This window comes from Trematomus bernacchii, unplaced genomic scaffold (assembly GCF_902827165.1).
Source record: "Trematomus bernacchii unplaced genomic scaffold, fTreBer1.1, whole genome shotgun sequence".
NCBI lineage: Eukaryota > Metazoa > Chordata > Actinopteri > Perciformes > Nototheniidae > Trematomus > Trematomus bernacchii.
Window position 1 is genome coordinate 1,386,139 of NW_022987942.1, and position 17,167 is coordinate 1,403,305.

The 17,167-nt window shown below is 39.9% G+C and overlaps 1 protein-coding gene across 2 annotated transcripts; it reads right to left on the reverse strand.

Annotated features, from left to right (window-relative positions):
• Positions 1-13,752: 13,752 nt before the first annotated feature.
• Positions 13,753-16,342, reverse strand: LOC117470783 (polymeric immunoglobulin receptor-like). 2 transcript variants are annotated; one of them, XM_034115661.1, is made up of 6 exons: positions 16,041-16,342; positions 15,646-15,954; positions 15,017-15,091; positions 14,791-14,874; positions 14,188-14,208; positions 13,753-13,969 (listed from the first exon to the last, which is right to left on the reverse strand). In XM_034115661.1, exons 1-6 carry the CDS (start codon positions 16,186-16,188, stop codon positions 13,878-13,880), a joined length of 729 nt encoding a protein of 242 aa, XP_033971552.1. In that variant the 5' UTR covers positions 16,189-16,342; the 3' UTR covers positions 13,753-13,877. The 2 variants fall into 2 exon arrangements, with proteins under 2 accessions (XP_033971552.1, XP_033971553.1); XM_034115662.1 differs by lacking the exon at positions 13,753-13,969 and adding an exon at positions 14,314-14,366.
• Between the last annotated feature and the right edge of the window lie 825 nt (positions 16,343-17,167).

The following is a 17,167-nucleotide window of genomic DNA, read 5'->3' on the forward strand; positions in this document are numbered from 1 at the left end:
CGCCGTTCTGTCGGCTGCTATCACTCACGGATGAATCCACAGAGAATGACACCAAATGTTCTGAGAATAATACACATGTCCTTCAGATGTATGTGCTCGTAAAGTACCCAAAACGCAAGTCTAGAGCCTTTTTGCTTTGTAGATTGCTGGACACCAAAAATTGAGGTCTTCGATCAGAAGGTTGTGGGTTCTATCCAGTGGCGTAACTATTGACGGTGCAGCCGTAGAAACGCACCGGGGCCCAGAGCCGGCCAGGGGCCCATGCAAAAAATGTTTTTTATTTAAAAAATATTTATTTATTTAAAAATAAAAAATTGGGGCCCCAATGGCATTGACCGGTTCACGCAGTCTTTAAAGTAACCAAGCAACCTAAATTAAAGTGGACCTATCATGCTATATTTAAATGATATATTGTAGGGCCATACCTATATAAGGTATATTTATACGTTTCTGTTTTCAAAATACCAAACAGATCATGCATTTTAGCCATGCCTCATTTCGCTCTATGTGCTGTTTGCTGTCTACGGGGCTGATTATGTGAGCTGCAGCTGACCACGCCCCCATGCAGGAGAGGGGAGCCGTGCTCTGATCAAGTTAAGAGGGGGAGAAAAAAAGATCTTCGTCCTCCGTGTTTTATTATATTGTTATAGGCCTATAGAGTCGTTATTAATTTGTTTTAAAGCTCAATAAATAACAAAGAAGACCTTTGACCGGCACTTTTCTAATTTTGTCCGGAAGATTTAAACTTTACATCTTGACGGGCGAAAGAAACTGAAACTGAAACTCTGCCGCACAGTCCCCTCGTTCCTTGGAAGAGGTGGGTGTTTGTCATCTGCGGGTGGACTAACCGGAGAGAATTACAGTGCTTGCCTCGACGGGGAGGGATTGCATTAAATTAAAGCAGTGGGAGCAAACGCTTGCCTCGGGGAGGGAGAAAAAAAGCCACAGCGGAGAATAAACAGAAGGGTAACCATGGTAACTATGGGTGGGAAGTCTTCTTCGCTGCTTTTGTGGCAGACTACAGCGCCACTTACAGGCCTGGCATATGTACTACAGCGTCTCCAGCGCTTTCGAGTGGCAATGGCCGGCCGTGGCCCAACCCCACATTCCCCTGATAGGTGGAGAGTTGGCCCAATAGCCGTAGCGCCACTTCTGTGATGTCATTGAAGTGTTCAAATCTGGATCAGTTTTTATCAGATCCGTTGCAGCCCCTTTTTTAGAGATTTGGGTATGGAGGAAAATAGAGAGGGTTGTGTTTTCTGACACTTGGTGAGTTCCCTGGAACACCGGGGACACATATTCATGTATAAAAGATGTACAAAAGTGCATTTTGCATGATAGGTCCCCTTTAATTTGTAATTTGTCTGTCCAATGACCTTGCTCCCTTTCATGCAGGCGTTATAGATGTTCGCCAAGGGTGCCAGATCTGGGGGGGCGCTGCGCTGGCAGCTCTGGGAGGGGGGAAAACATTTTTGACCGTTGGTGCTCATCCTAATTTTCGGCCTTGATATAACAACATTCATAATTAAGTAAATGTAACACTCTTTTCACCCCGCTTACACTTTTAATTTGCCCTGTACGATGGGCGCTGTAAGTGATGAAAGTGGGGGATGTTGGCTTATCTGGCAGCTCACAGCCAAAGTGCAAGTGAGCGTGGGAGCGAGGTACCGGCGCTGTTGTTATTAGCACCTGGTGCTAGCTGCGCTAACGGATATAAGAAGAAGATGTTTCTACAACAAAGGTGGAGGGGAGCTCTCTCCTGACAGACTGAGAGGCTGATAACTACAGCTCAGTGAGGTAAAGGACTCTCTCAGTGGTTAGATAGTTGGGGGCCCAAAACAATATTTGCACCGGGGCCAATCACAACCTTGTTGCGCCACTGGTTCTATCCCAGCCTCTGCAGCAAAACATGGACACATTTTGAGTTGTATACACTGTTGGAAAGAGGAGATTCCTAGCTTTCTAATGATATCAGGATTGTTGTTGTAGGCTACTCCAAATATTAAGTGAAATATGTGACATTATATAATGACTATCACCGAGTCATCATTTTGAGAAAAAGGCCTTCAAAGTTTCCTCTTCTCTGGAATCCATCGATCTGATTGATTATTAGCGGAGCAAATGATCAAAGTAGTACGGAGGGAAAATATTTTCGTTTGGATTACTGGTCTGGGGGAAGCTCGCGAGTGTGTGTGTATGTATGTGTGTGTGTGTTGGTGTAATTTTGCGTTTGTGTGTATTGTGTTTGTTTCCCGGGGAAAACACTCACGAGAAACACTGGCTGTTGTTATGCCTGCTGTGACGTTAAGTTACTCCGTTCTCCGCTTGTAATTATGCCGTTACAAGCTTCAAAGTTGTATTTATCATCTGAATTTGCCGAAACAAGTTTAATATTCTGAAAGCCAAGACTTTGTTTATTTGAAATCAGATGAAAACAAACTGTAACGGACCCTGCCGTGTTATCTACTATACGCTTACATTCATAATTTCAGCCGGAGGGAGGGGGGCGGTGCTGAGGAAGAGCAGAGTGGCGAGTGAGAGGTGTGTCATCTTCCCTTTACAAGCTTCAAAAATGTATTTATCTTGTGATTTTGGAAATAAAAGTTTCATATTCTGAAAGCCGAGACTTTGTTTATTTAAAATCAAACAAAACACCCAAACCCCGAAAAACTATTTTTTTACGCAAATCCACGTTTATTTTTAAATGAGCCGTTGCGACTTCCGACTGATTTCGATAGAGCGGGTCACATATGTAAAAACGCTTTGAGGAGTCATAAAGACTGGATAAAGTGCTAACCAGTATGCTCCAGTCAGACTTCATTTAGCATATTATTTGAGAATTACTCTTAGACAATAAATTGGGGAATCTAAGGATTAAAATCAAATCCTCTCCTAATACTCACACACATGTACATTTAACCTATCATAGTATTGGGGCAGTGGACTACGGTGACCGACCTATGTAAACACGCTACAATGGCCCAAACACGCTGCACTTTCATAAACGACGCAAATAAAATGTATTAACCCTTAGGAGTCGACCGTCATGCCGTTGTGATCAGATCACATGACTTGTTCAAGCCGGTGCCGCATAAAAACAACAGTCTGGACAACATTGCCGGCTGTTTCCGTCGAAAGTACTGGCTTGAAACTCTATGCCAGTTCTTTCATGCAAAAAGAAAGAAAAAAAATGTTTCACACGCTCAAAAGTATGAAAAATGGAAGCATATATTTTAATATCTTGGCCGTATTTTTATCATTTTACGAAATGGAAGATGATGCTGGAAACTGTAGATCCTGCTCAACAGAATGTATTTACCAGGGAGGGGGTGAGGTAATCAGGTAAACAGAGTGATACGAAACGAGACAAAAGGAGCTGAAGAGAGACAGCGGAAGACGAAGAGAGGCGGCGGGAACCGAAGAGAGACGGCTGGAAATGGAGAGAGACGAAGATATACAAAGAGAGACGGTGGGAGACGGCGATTGAAGTAAAGTGACAGACAAACATTGAGAATTTAGATATAGTTAGATAGATTTAGAGTTTTGAAGATTCAACTATGATGAAGAGAACTCTGAACGTGAGTCAAGCTATAAACTTGTTTTTTGACATGGAGGAGGAGCAGGGGCGTCGCCTGGACCTGAAAACATTCGGGGCTTAGCCCACAGTGGCCGCGGCACTAGTGGCATTTTTCACTGCAACACTCCCCACACGCACACACACAGTACACCCGCGACTGTTACAATGAAGGCTCGATAATCAGCTCACGGCATATAGGCAGGGGTAAAGTGGTATTTTTTATGAGTGGGGGGCTCACCTCCTCTAGGGGGGTCTGGGGGGATGCTCCCCCGGGAAGATTTTTTTTTAAATATTGAAGTTAAATGCATCAATCTGGTGCACTTTGAGAGCAAAATGAAGAGATCTATGGATACCTCTCAACACCCATATGAAGCAGAACTGTAAACAGATGTACTTTTTCTTTATGGATATTTTACTAATCACTCCCCTTTTAAACTCTATTCTTGTTTTACTGCCATATAGTATTTCATAACTGTTTTTCCTTTATTCTCTTATTTTTTTTATAACTATAATGATCATATGAAGGTGTGCCGCAGAAATAATCTTTTGAATAATTTGTGACCAAACCGTTTGAGACCCACTGAGATAACTTAGACTAAAGTTATGTATCTAAACACTCAGAGAGTCCTTTAGCTCACCTGAGTCTCTCAGTCTGAGAGGAGAGGACTCTCCTCCAGCTTGTTGTGGAACAAACAGCTCCTTATGTCCGTTAGTGCAGCTAGCTAACCATATGCTAACAACACGTCCCTGCTGGCACCGGGCACCGGGCACCGGGCACCGGTCCCTCCCTCCCCCTCTCTCCCCTCTCTCTCTCTATCACACTAAATGCGCTATTGCCACACACACACAGAGCCGAGTTTGAATGACACAAGCACACGTTTATTTCCATGCAACTCTCTGATTGGTCTGGTGTCATGCCTCTGTTGCATTCACCGAACACGGGAAATTACAGTGCTGCCGTCCTCTCTTGTGTCATGATCATAGACTGTATATATAAATGGACGTAGGGTCCGTGACGTCACCCATAGGATTCTGCAGAGTTGCCGAGAAGCCCTTAGTAGGCGGAGTCGGCCACTAACGGCTCGACAGTGACGTCTGAGTCTAACTCCCGCCTGCTCCAGCCTGCTCCAAATAAGGGCAAAGAGGCGGAGCCGAGGCGGGACCTTCTGCCTCCAGCTGGGAAGTAACAGAGCTAGCTCAAGCTAAGAAGCTAAGCTAACATGCTTCCCCATCAGCACACTGCCGTCACATTTTACGTTTCTAAGGTAAGCGGACATGAAACTATTCAGCAAAACTATAAATAATAATCTAAGTTATTGAGTTTTTAGCATAATACTTCAGAATCTTAAAATCCCTTAATGTTTGTATGCAATGTGCTAAATGCAACACTGGAATCAAGCAAATATTAATATGTTTGCATGACATTAGTTATTTATATTTTGCTATCACTTAATTATACGTTTAATACATTTAAGTTAAGCTAAGGTGCATGTGATCGTAGCTAGTTAGTGCTCTTACCTGTGAGGCCTCCTCCAAACCGCATTATAACCAGTTAACCAGTTCTAGATCCTTGACTTTAGACAAACAATTCAAAAGACAAAATGTATTTAAAGACCAATCTTTATTTGAAGGTGCCTCTTAACCTGGGATATTAGTTATACAGTAATAGTATTGACAATCTAAAAAAACTGAGCAACTCAACAGTCAACTTTATATTTCTTATTGTCTAAAGCATTTATTATTTTCATTTTCCCCTCTCATATTCAGTGTGGACGGATTGAGACAGCGTGGTGTCCAGAGAGCTGCAGAGACTTCAGAGAGAAACCTCCGTGTGATGGACGTCCAGTCTGTTGGTTTGGAGAGGACTGAGGGTCTTTCCTCTGTGAGGAGGATCAGACCTGATGGAGGAGCCCATGCATAGCTGATACCACCTGATCAGGCCTTGTCTGTCACTTTATTTGACTAAATGTGTTTACTTATACATTTAATAGGTTTACACCTTCTGTCCATATGTGCTTTTTTATTTAAAACATGTTTGATTAACTTTTGGTTCAGATTTCAATAAATTGAATTTGTATTTGCACTCCTTTTGTCCATTATTCTTACTGAAAATGTTAGATTACACATTCACATCCGACTGAAGATTGGCCCCATTTATTTGCGTTGCAAACTCTGCGGTACAAGGTACATGTTGTGAAGCTCATAAAGTGAGGCAAATAGAATTAATCAGCTGATGGAGTGTAGATGTGGAAATAGGTGCATTCGATCAGCTGACTTCACAATAAAAGTAGTTTCTTAGTGAATGTCCTGTACTGGTCTTAAAATCTCATAACATCAGCTTTTAATTTTCCTCTTGGATGTTCTTCTTGACCCTCAGAGAAGGAGAAAATGTTGAGTCGTGTCTTTCAGGCATGTCCTTTCCTAACAAAAATTACAGGAAACATAAAACATATTATTGCAGAACAAGTGTGTTATTTATGAAAGAGGTGTGCTTGTGTTTAGGGGCTGTAGATATAATTATTTTGTAATTGTAATGTTTTATTTTATTTCAACAGTGAGCTACAAAGACAATCAGATTATGAATGAACAGTATGAAATTCATCAACATTGAAATATATTTTATTATCAAAATAATATTGAACTGTTATCAAAACTTAGTGCAACTGTAGAAGCTTGCTCTGTTCTCTCACTGAAATCATAACTTTTACCACGTTTTTTACAGACAATATTGAGAGATAAATAGCAGTTGTCACTATGCGTTAAATAGCTTTGCCTTCAATACCTTAAATTAGAAAGCTGACAGTCATATTGCTTGTTAACATCTAAATGTAACCCTTTGCATGGAAAAAACCCTCAACTTCACTGATGTGTAGGTGATCTAGTATTTAGTATTGTTTAATGGAATGTATATCAGTGTATTAAAGTCAATACTTCATTTATTTAAACCAATATCTTTCTTGATTCTTTGTACAGTATGAAAAAATAGTATTTGTACCTGTGCTGAAGTTCACTGCTGTGAGGAGTCCAGTTCTGTCTCTCACTCTCTGGTCCAGCCTGTCTGCATCACCTGGAAACTTTAAACAAACAGATATATATGTAAAGAACCATGTGTACAAACAATATAACTTATTCTCTTCTGTTGAACATGTTGGATTGTGTATTGTCCGAGTCAGGGTTCTTTTTATTTTACTGTAACTTTGGAAGTTGTGTTACCAATGCTTACTGTTTATTTGATACCAATTTGGTAATGCAATTAATAAAAACAACAACGTTTGGGTTCGTTCTTCAGATGACTGTGACGTTAACGTGTAAACTCAATAATGAACTCCAGCTCAACCAACCATATTGTAATATCTAAGTAATCATCTTGAAAATATGACATTAATAATTGTAATATACTCACATCTTATTGTGAGGTTGATTTCACATACACTACTTCGACGTTAGCTTGTCTACATACTTGAGCATAGCTACCACTCGCTTACACGCAAACCCAAGCCTTAACATTCATTACGTATCATAAACACATAAATAAAGTACTCGAATTTCACTTACCGCAAAACGGCATTCATGCACCGTCTGTTTTAACCGCAGAGCGAGTCACAATAGTCCGATATATAAGCATGAAGAACAAACAAACACGGCCGGGATCAAGTTGTGTTCCCTGGATGAACTGGGCAGGCAGAGTCCCTGTAGCTTCACGGACGGAGCAGCTAGCAGAGAGACAAAAAGCTAACAGCAGCAGTCACTTGACAGAGCTGTCACTCAATGTGACCACACCCTAATTTATGCAAAAACTTTAAGACCTAATATAAATAAAAGGGTCGCGTTAGAAAACAATTCACTCACAGATTCATAATCACGAAGGTGGAATCTAACTATATACATAATAAAATGTATTGGAGCCAGGGCTAGAAACGTTTTTTTTCTGCTGTGAAAATGGGCATTTTAACATTGGGGTCTATGGAAATTGCTCCTTTCTGCAGTCATCGCCTATCGGCCAATATATGAACTGCAGTTTGTGGCACTTCCGTATTGGCGGCCCGGCTCTTCCCCAGAGTTTGCCGCTTGGTCATGATGAGGTTCACGTAAAGCACGGTTAATGTATTATATTATTGAGGGAGAATTGTCCGGGGCTACAGAAAAAACATTCGGGGCTAAAGCCCCGGATGCCCAGGCCAGGCGACGCCACTGAGGAGGAGGAAGACAGTTCATCCTCAGAGTAAGAGAGTGACCACTTGGATGATGAAGTGGAGGACCCTTCGTTTGTGATTGACAAGAGGTAAGAAGTATTTCTTTATGAAAAGGTTTTAATACAGTATTGGTATTGATACAAGACTTTTTGTTATAATAATATATATCATCTTTATATATAAAATCTGGATTATAACCGTGTTTATATATACAGCTCTGGAAAAATTAGGAGACTATTGTAGCATTACCAGTTTCTCTGGTTTGACTATTTATAGGTATGTGTTTGAGTAAAAATATTTTTAATTCTCTTCATTTTTTCCAGAGCTGTATATATAAATATAAATAATGACAGTACATATTATATAAGTAAATAAAATATAGAATTTTCCTGAATCTTTGTACATGTTTTATTGTCATGTACATGTACAGAGATGATGAGCAGCCTGGACCATCAACTGAGACACAGAGTAGGCGTGGTAGAGGATGTGGGAGAGTAAACCAGTCCAGGTCCAGATCTCCACAAGCCCAGGCGATACAGCCACACCAAAGCTCTCAGCCCTGGCAAACAGCTGCTGACCCTGATACTGCCCCACACACCTGTGGGTTTGTGCCTGAAGATGTATTCTTTGGTTCGCAGCCAGGAGAGGGTTAAAAAAGAGACAAATGCATGTCTTGCATAGTTCTAAAGGGTAATTTAATAAAGTAACGCTGGTTTTGGAACAAACAAGCAAGTCAACACTGCCGTGTCCAGAAAGAAGAGAGCGATTCTACGTGCTGCGTCGCGTATATCCGGTTCCTTTCTCCTCTTCTCATTGGCTGCTTCGACGTTGGGCGGATCTTCCTCTTGGCTTCGTTCCTCTGTGATCAATATCGCATAAAATAGAGGATTCAGACGTTGTGTGTTTGTTGTATAACTTGTAAGAAATTAAAATTAATGTTTAATGACGTAATTTAGTTTAAACATACTGTAAGCTTAAAACTGTTTTATTCTGAAAACATTTCATTTCCGGTTAGCATTGGCTTGTGGCTAACGTTGTTGCTAAATGAATGTACAGTTTATTTTGAAAAGCTTTATTGAAAGGCGTCTCCGTTGTTACAATGACGTCACTGCCGGTTTCACGCTATCAATGATTACGTTCCATTAAAATGCATTAAATAAAAAGTCATGAATGAGTGTATGAGGAGAAAAGGCGTGTGAACACACAACGTCTAAATCCTCTGATTTACGTGATATCGGACACAGAAGAACACAAGGAGGGAGGTTCCCCTTTTACGTCAAGAGCCGCCATTGAGAGGAGGAGCCAGGCATCAGATATAGACAGAGGTGACGAGATTTGCCTGCTCTCTCGTCTTCCCCCCTTCCAACATGGCGCTGTGATGTTGAATCGCTGTTTGTTTCAAAACCACGTTACTTAATTAAAGTACCCATTTGAACCTTTTCGAGACTACATTAGCCGTGTTCACACCAAGTACTTTCCTGTACTTAGTTCCGGCACTAAGAGCCCTGGCGCTTTTAACCCCAGGGTACTTAGTACAGATCGCGTTCACACCGGAGTACTTTTCCCTGAGGGAAGATTACAAGTACAGTAGGTGGCGGTAAGCACCTTAAAGTTGTTTGCAACCCGCTACAAAACAAGAGAAGAAGAAAAACTGATACAGGATCTGTTTAATCGCCATGTCGGTTTTCTTTATTGCACTCTCAAGACATAACATTAAATAGAAATATTTTAAATGTAACTAAAGTGTCAGTTGTACATGTCAGTAAACATTGTCAATATAAAATAAAGTGTCAGTTGTACTATATAATAACAGTAATAACAATATAAAATAAAGTCCCAGCTGTAGGGAGTCTCAGCAGCAAACCCACCTTTATTATATATCTTCCTGAGACCCACTGCATCCGTCTGCCATAAACACTATGCAAACATACATGTTAGTTTTGGCCCATAGTGGACTCCATGTTGTGTTGTGTGAAATGGGGGGGAATTAAAAGTTTAGGTCAAATAATATTTAAAATGATATAAATTATCATATTTGTGTATGTGCCCCTGCCATTCCCCCACAAGGTTGCAACATTGATGATAAATAAATGACAAATAAAGCTTTGCCAGTTTATAACCGATGAAACATGATGGTATCAGAATAATCACTTACATGTGATGTATAGGATGCTACACAGGTCACAAAAGATAAAGTGTCAGGAGAAATAAGCTTAATCGCCATGTCGGTTTTCTTTATTGCACTCTCAAGACATAACATTAAATAGAACAATTTTAAATGTAAATAAAGTGTCAGTTGTACATGTCAGTAAACATTATATATAAAATAAAGTCATAACAGTAATAACAATATAAAATAAACTGTCCCAGGTGTAGGGATATTCTCAGCAGCATGCACACCTTAGTGCAACGTTGTGTGTCGTGTGTCAGTATTTACAAAAACTATACCAAATAAACTGTTATTAAATGCAGTTTGTCGCTCATCCTGCCGCTGCGCCGACGCTTCCTCATGGCGCAGCGCCCACACTTCATCCTGGTGCTGCTGGCGCTCCATCTGCTGCTTGAACACTTCTGCCTGGCGCTCCATCGAGGTGAGCATCTTGTCCTCCGTTTCCTGGGCCTTGGTGAACAGCACCATCTGATCTCCACGCAGCGACTCATTCACCACGGCACGCCGGTCCTCCAACGCCTGGGCGGTGTCAAAGAAATTCGCATCCCGTGTCCGCTTTCCTAAGAGGGGAAAATAAGCAATATACAATATACAAGTTTAGTCGCCATGTAGTTTTACAACATACTAGGAATGTGTTTTTTGTATTTTCACAAATAGAATTAAGGTTTCACAAATCTGAAACTGTGTTATAAAGAATGTTTAGACCCTCTGGGATAATCCAGTCCAAATAAATCGGCTATGCAGCGATTTAAGAGGTTCAAACACGGAGGATTGTTCCTTTTTGAAGAGTGCTTCATGTATGCTTGAACTTTGTTTAATGTTGTTGAGGCAAGTTAAACATAAAATATGATGAATATTATGAAATAAACATGATTGTGAACATCAGTTCGATGCGCAACGTTCTTTCAAGACAAAGTTACAGTGTGTGTGTACTGTGTGCTCGGGGCCGGTGTTAGCCTATTATGGCTAGCATGGCTAGCTTGATCTACTGAGCAAATAAAAGTACATCTGAGACCATTATTGTGCAGATTAAAACCCCAGTGCATGTAGTTGATTTTACCTTCGTCATCGTTGGCCACTGAATCCGCCGTTTGTAGTCCTGCCCGAGTTTCTTTATTTTTAGCCGGTGTGCCGTGGGGCTGTGTACATTCCCAGGTCGAGTGAAAGCTACTGAACTGGCTTCAGTGCATTCCCTGGGTCGCGTCCTCTGCGTAGATCTCCAGAAGCGCCGACACCTCCTCATCATTTCTTGATGCTTGCCATAACTGCTTTCAAAAACAAACACAACGCACGGAGCGTTGTGTTTTTGTAGCGAGGAAAAACAATGGCGGCTCTACACAACATTTTCAGAGTTGTACGGGCGTGGTTTGCAATTCGCCCAGCCAATCAGCACTGGGGCACTTTTGGAGAACTTTTCACCCACAGAAAAGTACGCTCTCTGAGTTGGCTCTAAAAATGGGGGTAAAAGTACCCGAGATTAAGTACGATTTTTGGTGTGAACGCGACTCACGGAACTAAAACGCGAAAAGTACGGTGAAAGTACTCCGGTGTGAACGCGGCTATTGTCTCTTATTTAACTTCCTCCTGGCCTCGAGAACAACGATCACGTTTCAACAAACTCCACACGCCTTTTCTCCTCATATTCTCATTCATTCGCTCGGACCCGAGGGGCAGCGGAGGGCTACGAGGGAGGTGGGGACGTGGGTAAGGATGAAGGGGGGTCACTCGGTTACAGAGTGCTTCCACAAAGGACAAGAGAGACTCAAGATGGAGATTAAGCATTTCTTACCTAATTTCAATTCCACTTCTTCTTTGTCTTCATTATTACGTTTTTTGTCAGTTCTAAATTTCAACTTGTACTTCACTAAATGTTCTCGTTGAATATCTTTGATGCCCACCCTGAGATCTTTACTTTTTTCATCATGGTTCACGGAAAATCTTCCCTCGCTTTTCCACACATTCTTTTTATTGGTTTGAATGATTATTTGTTTGTCCTTAAAGGTAGGGTAGGTAAGTTTGAGAAACCGGCTCGAGATACACTTTTTGTTATATTCCATGGAATGCTCTTAACATCCCGATAGCAATGAATATCTTAAGTGCTTTGACAAAAAATCCATACAAAAATTTCATCTGTGGAAGCCGTAATACTGTAAAAAGCACGACCAATCATTTTAGCCGGCCCGGCTAAAATAACTGGATGGCCTACCTGCCTGTCAGCGTTCCATCTGTGCACAAACTTATCTCGTGCCCTCATTGGTCATGTGCGCGTCTGTGTGTGTTGGAGGAGGGGCTCTGTAAGGAAGTGGCAGATTTTTTCCGGCTGTGTATTTTCAAATTCTAGCGATCTCGAGCTGGTTTCTCCAAAATTACCTACCCCACCTTTAACATAACCATAAAACATTAACATATTATATAACATAATCTTCATCATACAGGAGTCAGTCAGATCAGTGAAAAGTGCAAAGAGACTGTTATTAATTGTTCTGAGTTGTAAAGCAATATAACTGACCTAAATTAAATGTAGAAAAGCATGTCCATATGTTTCTAAATAGTCAAATACCTTTTAACTAAACAAAAACAAAATGTCACTGCCTGTTTAGTGGACAATTTTTTTATTTATAGTGCTTCATAAAAATGATGTATAACTATCAGTAAGCATCATTTATAAATATTATAATTCACATAAAGATGTCTTTTGACTGGCTGATTGTATGAACCTGAGTCTTGTAGAGACAATGTGAAAAACTATACGCTGTAACAAACATTAGCTCATTCAGTAGCAGCAATCATTTTACCTGTCATCAGTGAGAGGATGAGGAGGAGAAAGCTCTTCATTTTGTTGGTTTTAGACGCTGACTTCTTCCCTAAGATCAGTTGTCTGGTCTTGGTTGGTCTCCAGTATCTGATTCTGCTCAGCTCTATTTCCTGAATTTATATCTTTCATAATATCTAACAACTCCTCGCCCCCTTAATGTTCAACACTTACCCTATTTTCTTCCTTTTTTAAATTCTTACTCATTTCTGTAAAGAGTGAACACAATTCTTAGGAAGTCCCTTACTTTAACCTTATATATCAAGTGTTTGGGCAGTGATTTTGAGGTCAGCAGTGTGTGTACAGTGTGTGCTGTAAGTAAATAACTCTTTAAGACCACCTGTTGATAAAGGTGACGCTAACAGCTCTACCAACGGCTAATGTTCAAAGTCGTCATGATGTCTGGAACTGCATGATACTTATGTTTCCTAGTAATTTATCTATGAGAGGTTTTATTTTTACAACATTACACCCTCAGCTCGACTTAGAAAGCTATACAAAAAAAACCCGGATGTGAACCACAGGCCGACTCAACCCAAAGCACAAGACCATATGAATCTGCTGCTGATGGAGGAATGAAATCAGGTTCTCATGATATATCAGCATTAAAACTAAAATGTTACTAATAGATTAATCTGCAGCTTAATTACTTACATCTCTATTGCCTGTTGAACATTTCAATGTTGGTGTAGAAATTAATCTCATTGTTTTTCCCAGTAGTGTAAAGTCAACATCATTTACTAAAATAAATCATGCTGGAATGACAAAACTGAATAAAATGTACTTTGTATAAAGCCAAACAAAGCGTTATAAATACAGTACGTTTAACTTAAACTGCCCAATGTTTTTCCTTTTGGCTTGGTATTTAATTATAAATAAGCTGCAGAGATTTGAACACAAAGACATCTTTATTATCATTATTTCAAATCTGGACAAAAGAACGACCAAAAGAGAACTTATACCTCTTTAACCATTTCAATGGCAAACCTGTGTGCTCAGTATATGAGTGCCCTCATTTTTGTGTAGCTTAACCTTTTTAATGCACCTGAAGTAAAACAGCAAACCACATTACAAAGTTACCGAAATTGCAAGCAGCCAGTCCCTGTATGTCAGCTTGTGGTTGCATCAGTTGTGTGGGTTCAGTCCAAACAGGGGAAGTTCAGTTGACGCTGTCCCACTTAACATGAGTGTCCGGTGGTAGAGGAAATGACTCGAATGTTAGATACATTGTAACTGCATTGGCGTGCAAAAGAGGAAGAGCTGGTATATATTTAAAAAGATGGTGTGGCTAAATCTGAACAGATATACTGTTTACAGAGGAAGCTCATCAAATATTTCCTTCAATTGTAATGCAACCATGTATCACAAAAATACAAGTATACTTCCGAGACAGGTTTCAAATTACACATTTGTCAAATATAGGCAGACCAGTCATCGGGTTTGCAGTTAGAGGGGCCTGTTGGAAAGATATCAGAGATGTAAATCAAGTGATGATAAAAGTGAATGTAACATAAATTATATTATATACTGTATATATAATATTAGACAATCATACAGGGACCTGTTCGCTTTGTCTTCATACTCCTCTGTTTATTCTCATACAAGGTGCCCATCCTGTCAGAAACCAACATGAATGATGCATTATGCAGGGTTATTCTAACATAATTAAAGCCAGTTTGAGGGATAGAGTTCAATTGAACTGTCCTTGATAATGTAGGAACTACATTACTTTGTATTACTGTCCCTGCTGCTGTTTGCCTCAGAACACAAGTAGATTTTTGGAAATTAATATACGGTCTGACTGTGTTCTGTTCATTAGTTATGCCTCTGCTGCCTATTTGAGTGGCAAACTAACATTACTGTAGGCAGCTGTGTTTAAAAAAATGTGATTACACAAAGATTAGAGGTTGGTATTTTAATGTCTCATGCTTGAACCTGAATTTTGAAGAGAAAAAGCAGCTGAAATGTGTTTTTCGAGTCTGTTTGTGTGACTGTAGTTTGATAATTTGAAGAAAAACACAGTAAATAAACTTCTTACCCGTGTAGGCCAAATATACTGCGAGTGTAAGCAGCATCACATCCAAAGAGAGAGCCAAAGCAATCTCCAACACAGAGGCCCGATCTGCACGACAACACCACAATTACATCTTAATTGAACATAATGATCATCGAGAGCATTTAGACCTTCATATATGTTTGTTAATGGATTTTACCTTCAAGCAAATGTAGTTCTTAAGCGTTAAAATACCACCATGCTTTCTTACCAAAACCGTGATAAGAAACTGTAGCTGGCTGTATGGGGGACGATGCTGGTGAGGTTGTAGAGGGAACCAGTGACACTGAAAATAAACAGAACTGCAATTAATCAAATTGGACTTAAAAGGTTTTAAATGTTTTGTTGAAAAGGTAGTGACTTTAGGATGTTTGTGAGTGTTGTGTAACAAACATCTTTGTCTTACAACAGACACATTCTGCAAAGAGAAAAGACAAACTTTACATTTTTGAAAAAAGTAGAGACAGCGTCCAAGCTTTAAGAATCAGTTTTATGCAGATCCAAAATAGAACCCAACACTAGTTTTTTAGTGAGTGAGGACCATTGAAGGGACAAATGCAATGCTGTTCTTTGCACTCTGAAAAAGTGCTTGAAAGGTACATTTTGAAAATCTATCTCAGATTGATGTAGGAAAGCGAAAAGTAAAAAACTATTGCACAGGAATTTTTGTATTGAGCTTCAGCTTCAAGTTCTTGAATGTAAAGGCTCGCATTCCAGATTTAAGTGATCACGAAAAACTAAGATGAAATAATAGATCTTTGAAAGGGCATTATTCAAGATAAAAATATGTTTCATTTTAAACCAAAAAGACACACTGACAGCAGCATTTTAAAAACTCACCAACAGTCATCAGAAATCTGTGGTAGAAGTATTGGCCTTGTAGAGAGTCGATGTGTTCTGCTCCACACCAGTATGTCCCGCTGTCTTCCTTTGTTACGCCTCTCACTGTTATGGTGATGTTTCTCTTCTCTGTCTCATCAATCATGGAAAACCTCTCATTGTTCTGGGCAGCGCTGACTACATGTTCACATATAGATGGATCTTCTCCCTTACAGATGAACTTCTTTACTGGAGCACCCTCTGGATATTGACACCAGTATGTAATATTCTGTCCAATAGTTGGAGACCTATTGAAGTTTTTGATAGCAGCTGGAAACAGACAGACAGCATGGACTGTATTTAACAACACAATCAGATACACCTTTATTTTTAATTTCAGGTATTTAGTTTCTCACCTTTAACCTCCAGTTGTATTTTCCTGAGAGCAGCTCGGTAACTTCCTTCAGTTGATTCCACTCCACACCAATAGACTCCAGCGTGTTGTGTGGACACATTACTGATGGACACAGTGAAGCCACTCTCTGTTTCTGTGAGAGTGAACATCCCGTTTGACCTCAGAGTAGATTTTGTTGATAAAATATCTTCACAGATTGGACCGTTCACTTTGCAGAAAAACTTGAATCTGGAGTCCTGTTTGTTTCCTTCGTCACATGTGATGGAGGTTTTAGCTGTTCTGTACGCAGTTTGATTAAATGGATCCTTGCAGTCTGCAGCTACAAATAAAATAGAAAGTAAAACATGCAAAATGTTGTTATGTGCTTCACTGGTACAAACAAAATACCAAGAATAAACCATGAAATAAAATGTGAGTATTTGATTTCTGAAGTTATAGGAAATATCCGTTATGTACAATCTATAGCTTTATATGTGCCTGTAAAAACATAGTCTGTAACATTTGATTTATTACATGTGCAATGTTTCCTTAGGGAAAACGTTTGACCATGTTTTGATATTTTGTTAATTAGTTAGGGTTACTCACCAAATAACCAGCCTAGTTTCACTTTTGCAGGGGAAGACTCCCTTTTTCCGTATAGTTCACACATATATCTCCCAAAGTCCTCATGTGGAAGTTGGTTGATGATTACTTTGAATTTTTTATTTTCTGTATCATGGTACAGGTGAAATCTGCTTTTGTTTTCCCATACATCCTTCCTAATGCTTCCTATGATTGTTTCTTCTGCCTCTAATAAATCAATTCTTTCATAATTTCCATTTGCTTCAGGGTATTTAAAGATGAATTCAACCCATCCTTCTCTGCATCCCGTCACCACATCACTGGCCTCACATCCTGTGAAGATCAGACAAAGGCAAACAGTCACATCATGTCGGAGACAAAACAATCCCAGAATAATGACCTCTTAATCAACACAACCTACACTTACCAGTAGATCACAAAGATAAATCAGTTAATAGCTAGCAGACTACCTGTCGGATATTTTTCGCCTGAGTTTCCAAACGTTGGGATGGACGTCGCTCAATTTATAATTTATTCGTACAATGGTTCGGGAAACACTGTCAGTTT

Excerpts from the sequence above, each read along its gene's own strand:
- LOC117470783 (XM_034115661.1), bottom strand. The coding sequence starts at position 16,188 with ATGTTCACTCTCACAGAAACAGAGAGTGGCTTCACTGTGTCCATCAGT. Across the intron at positions 15,092-15,645 it reads CAGATTTCTGATGACTGTTG|TGTCACTGGTTCCCTCTACA; the intron begins GTGAGTTTTTAA and ends GTTTATTTTCAG. Across the intron at positions 14,209-14,790 it reads AGTATATTTGGCCTACACGG|GCCCCTCTAACTGCAAACCC; the intron begins GTAAGAAGTTTA and ends TCTTTCCAACAG.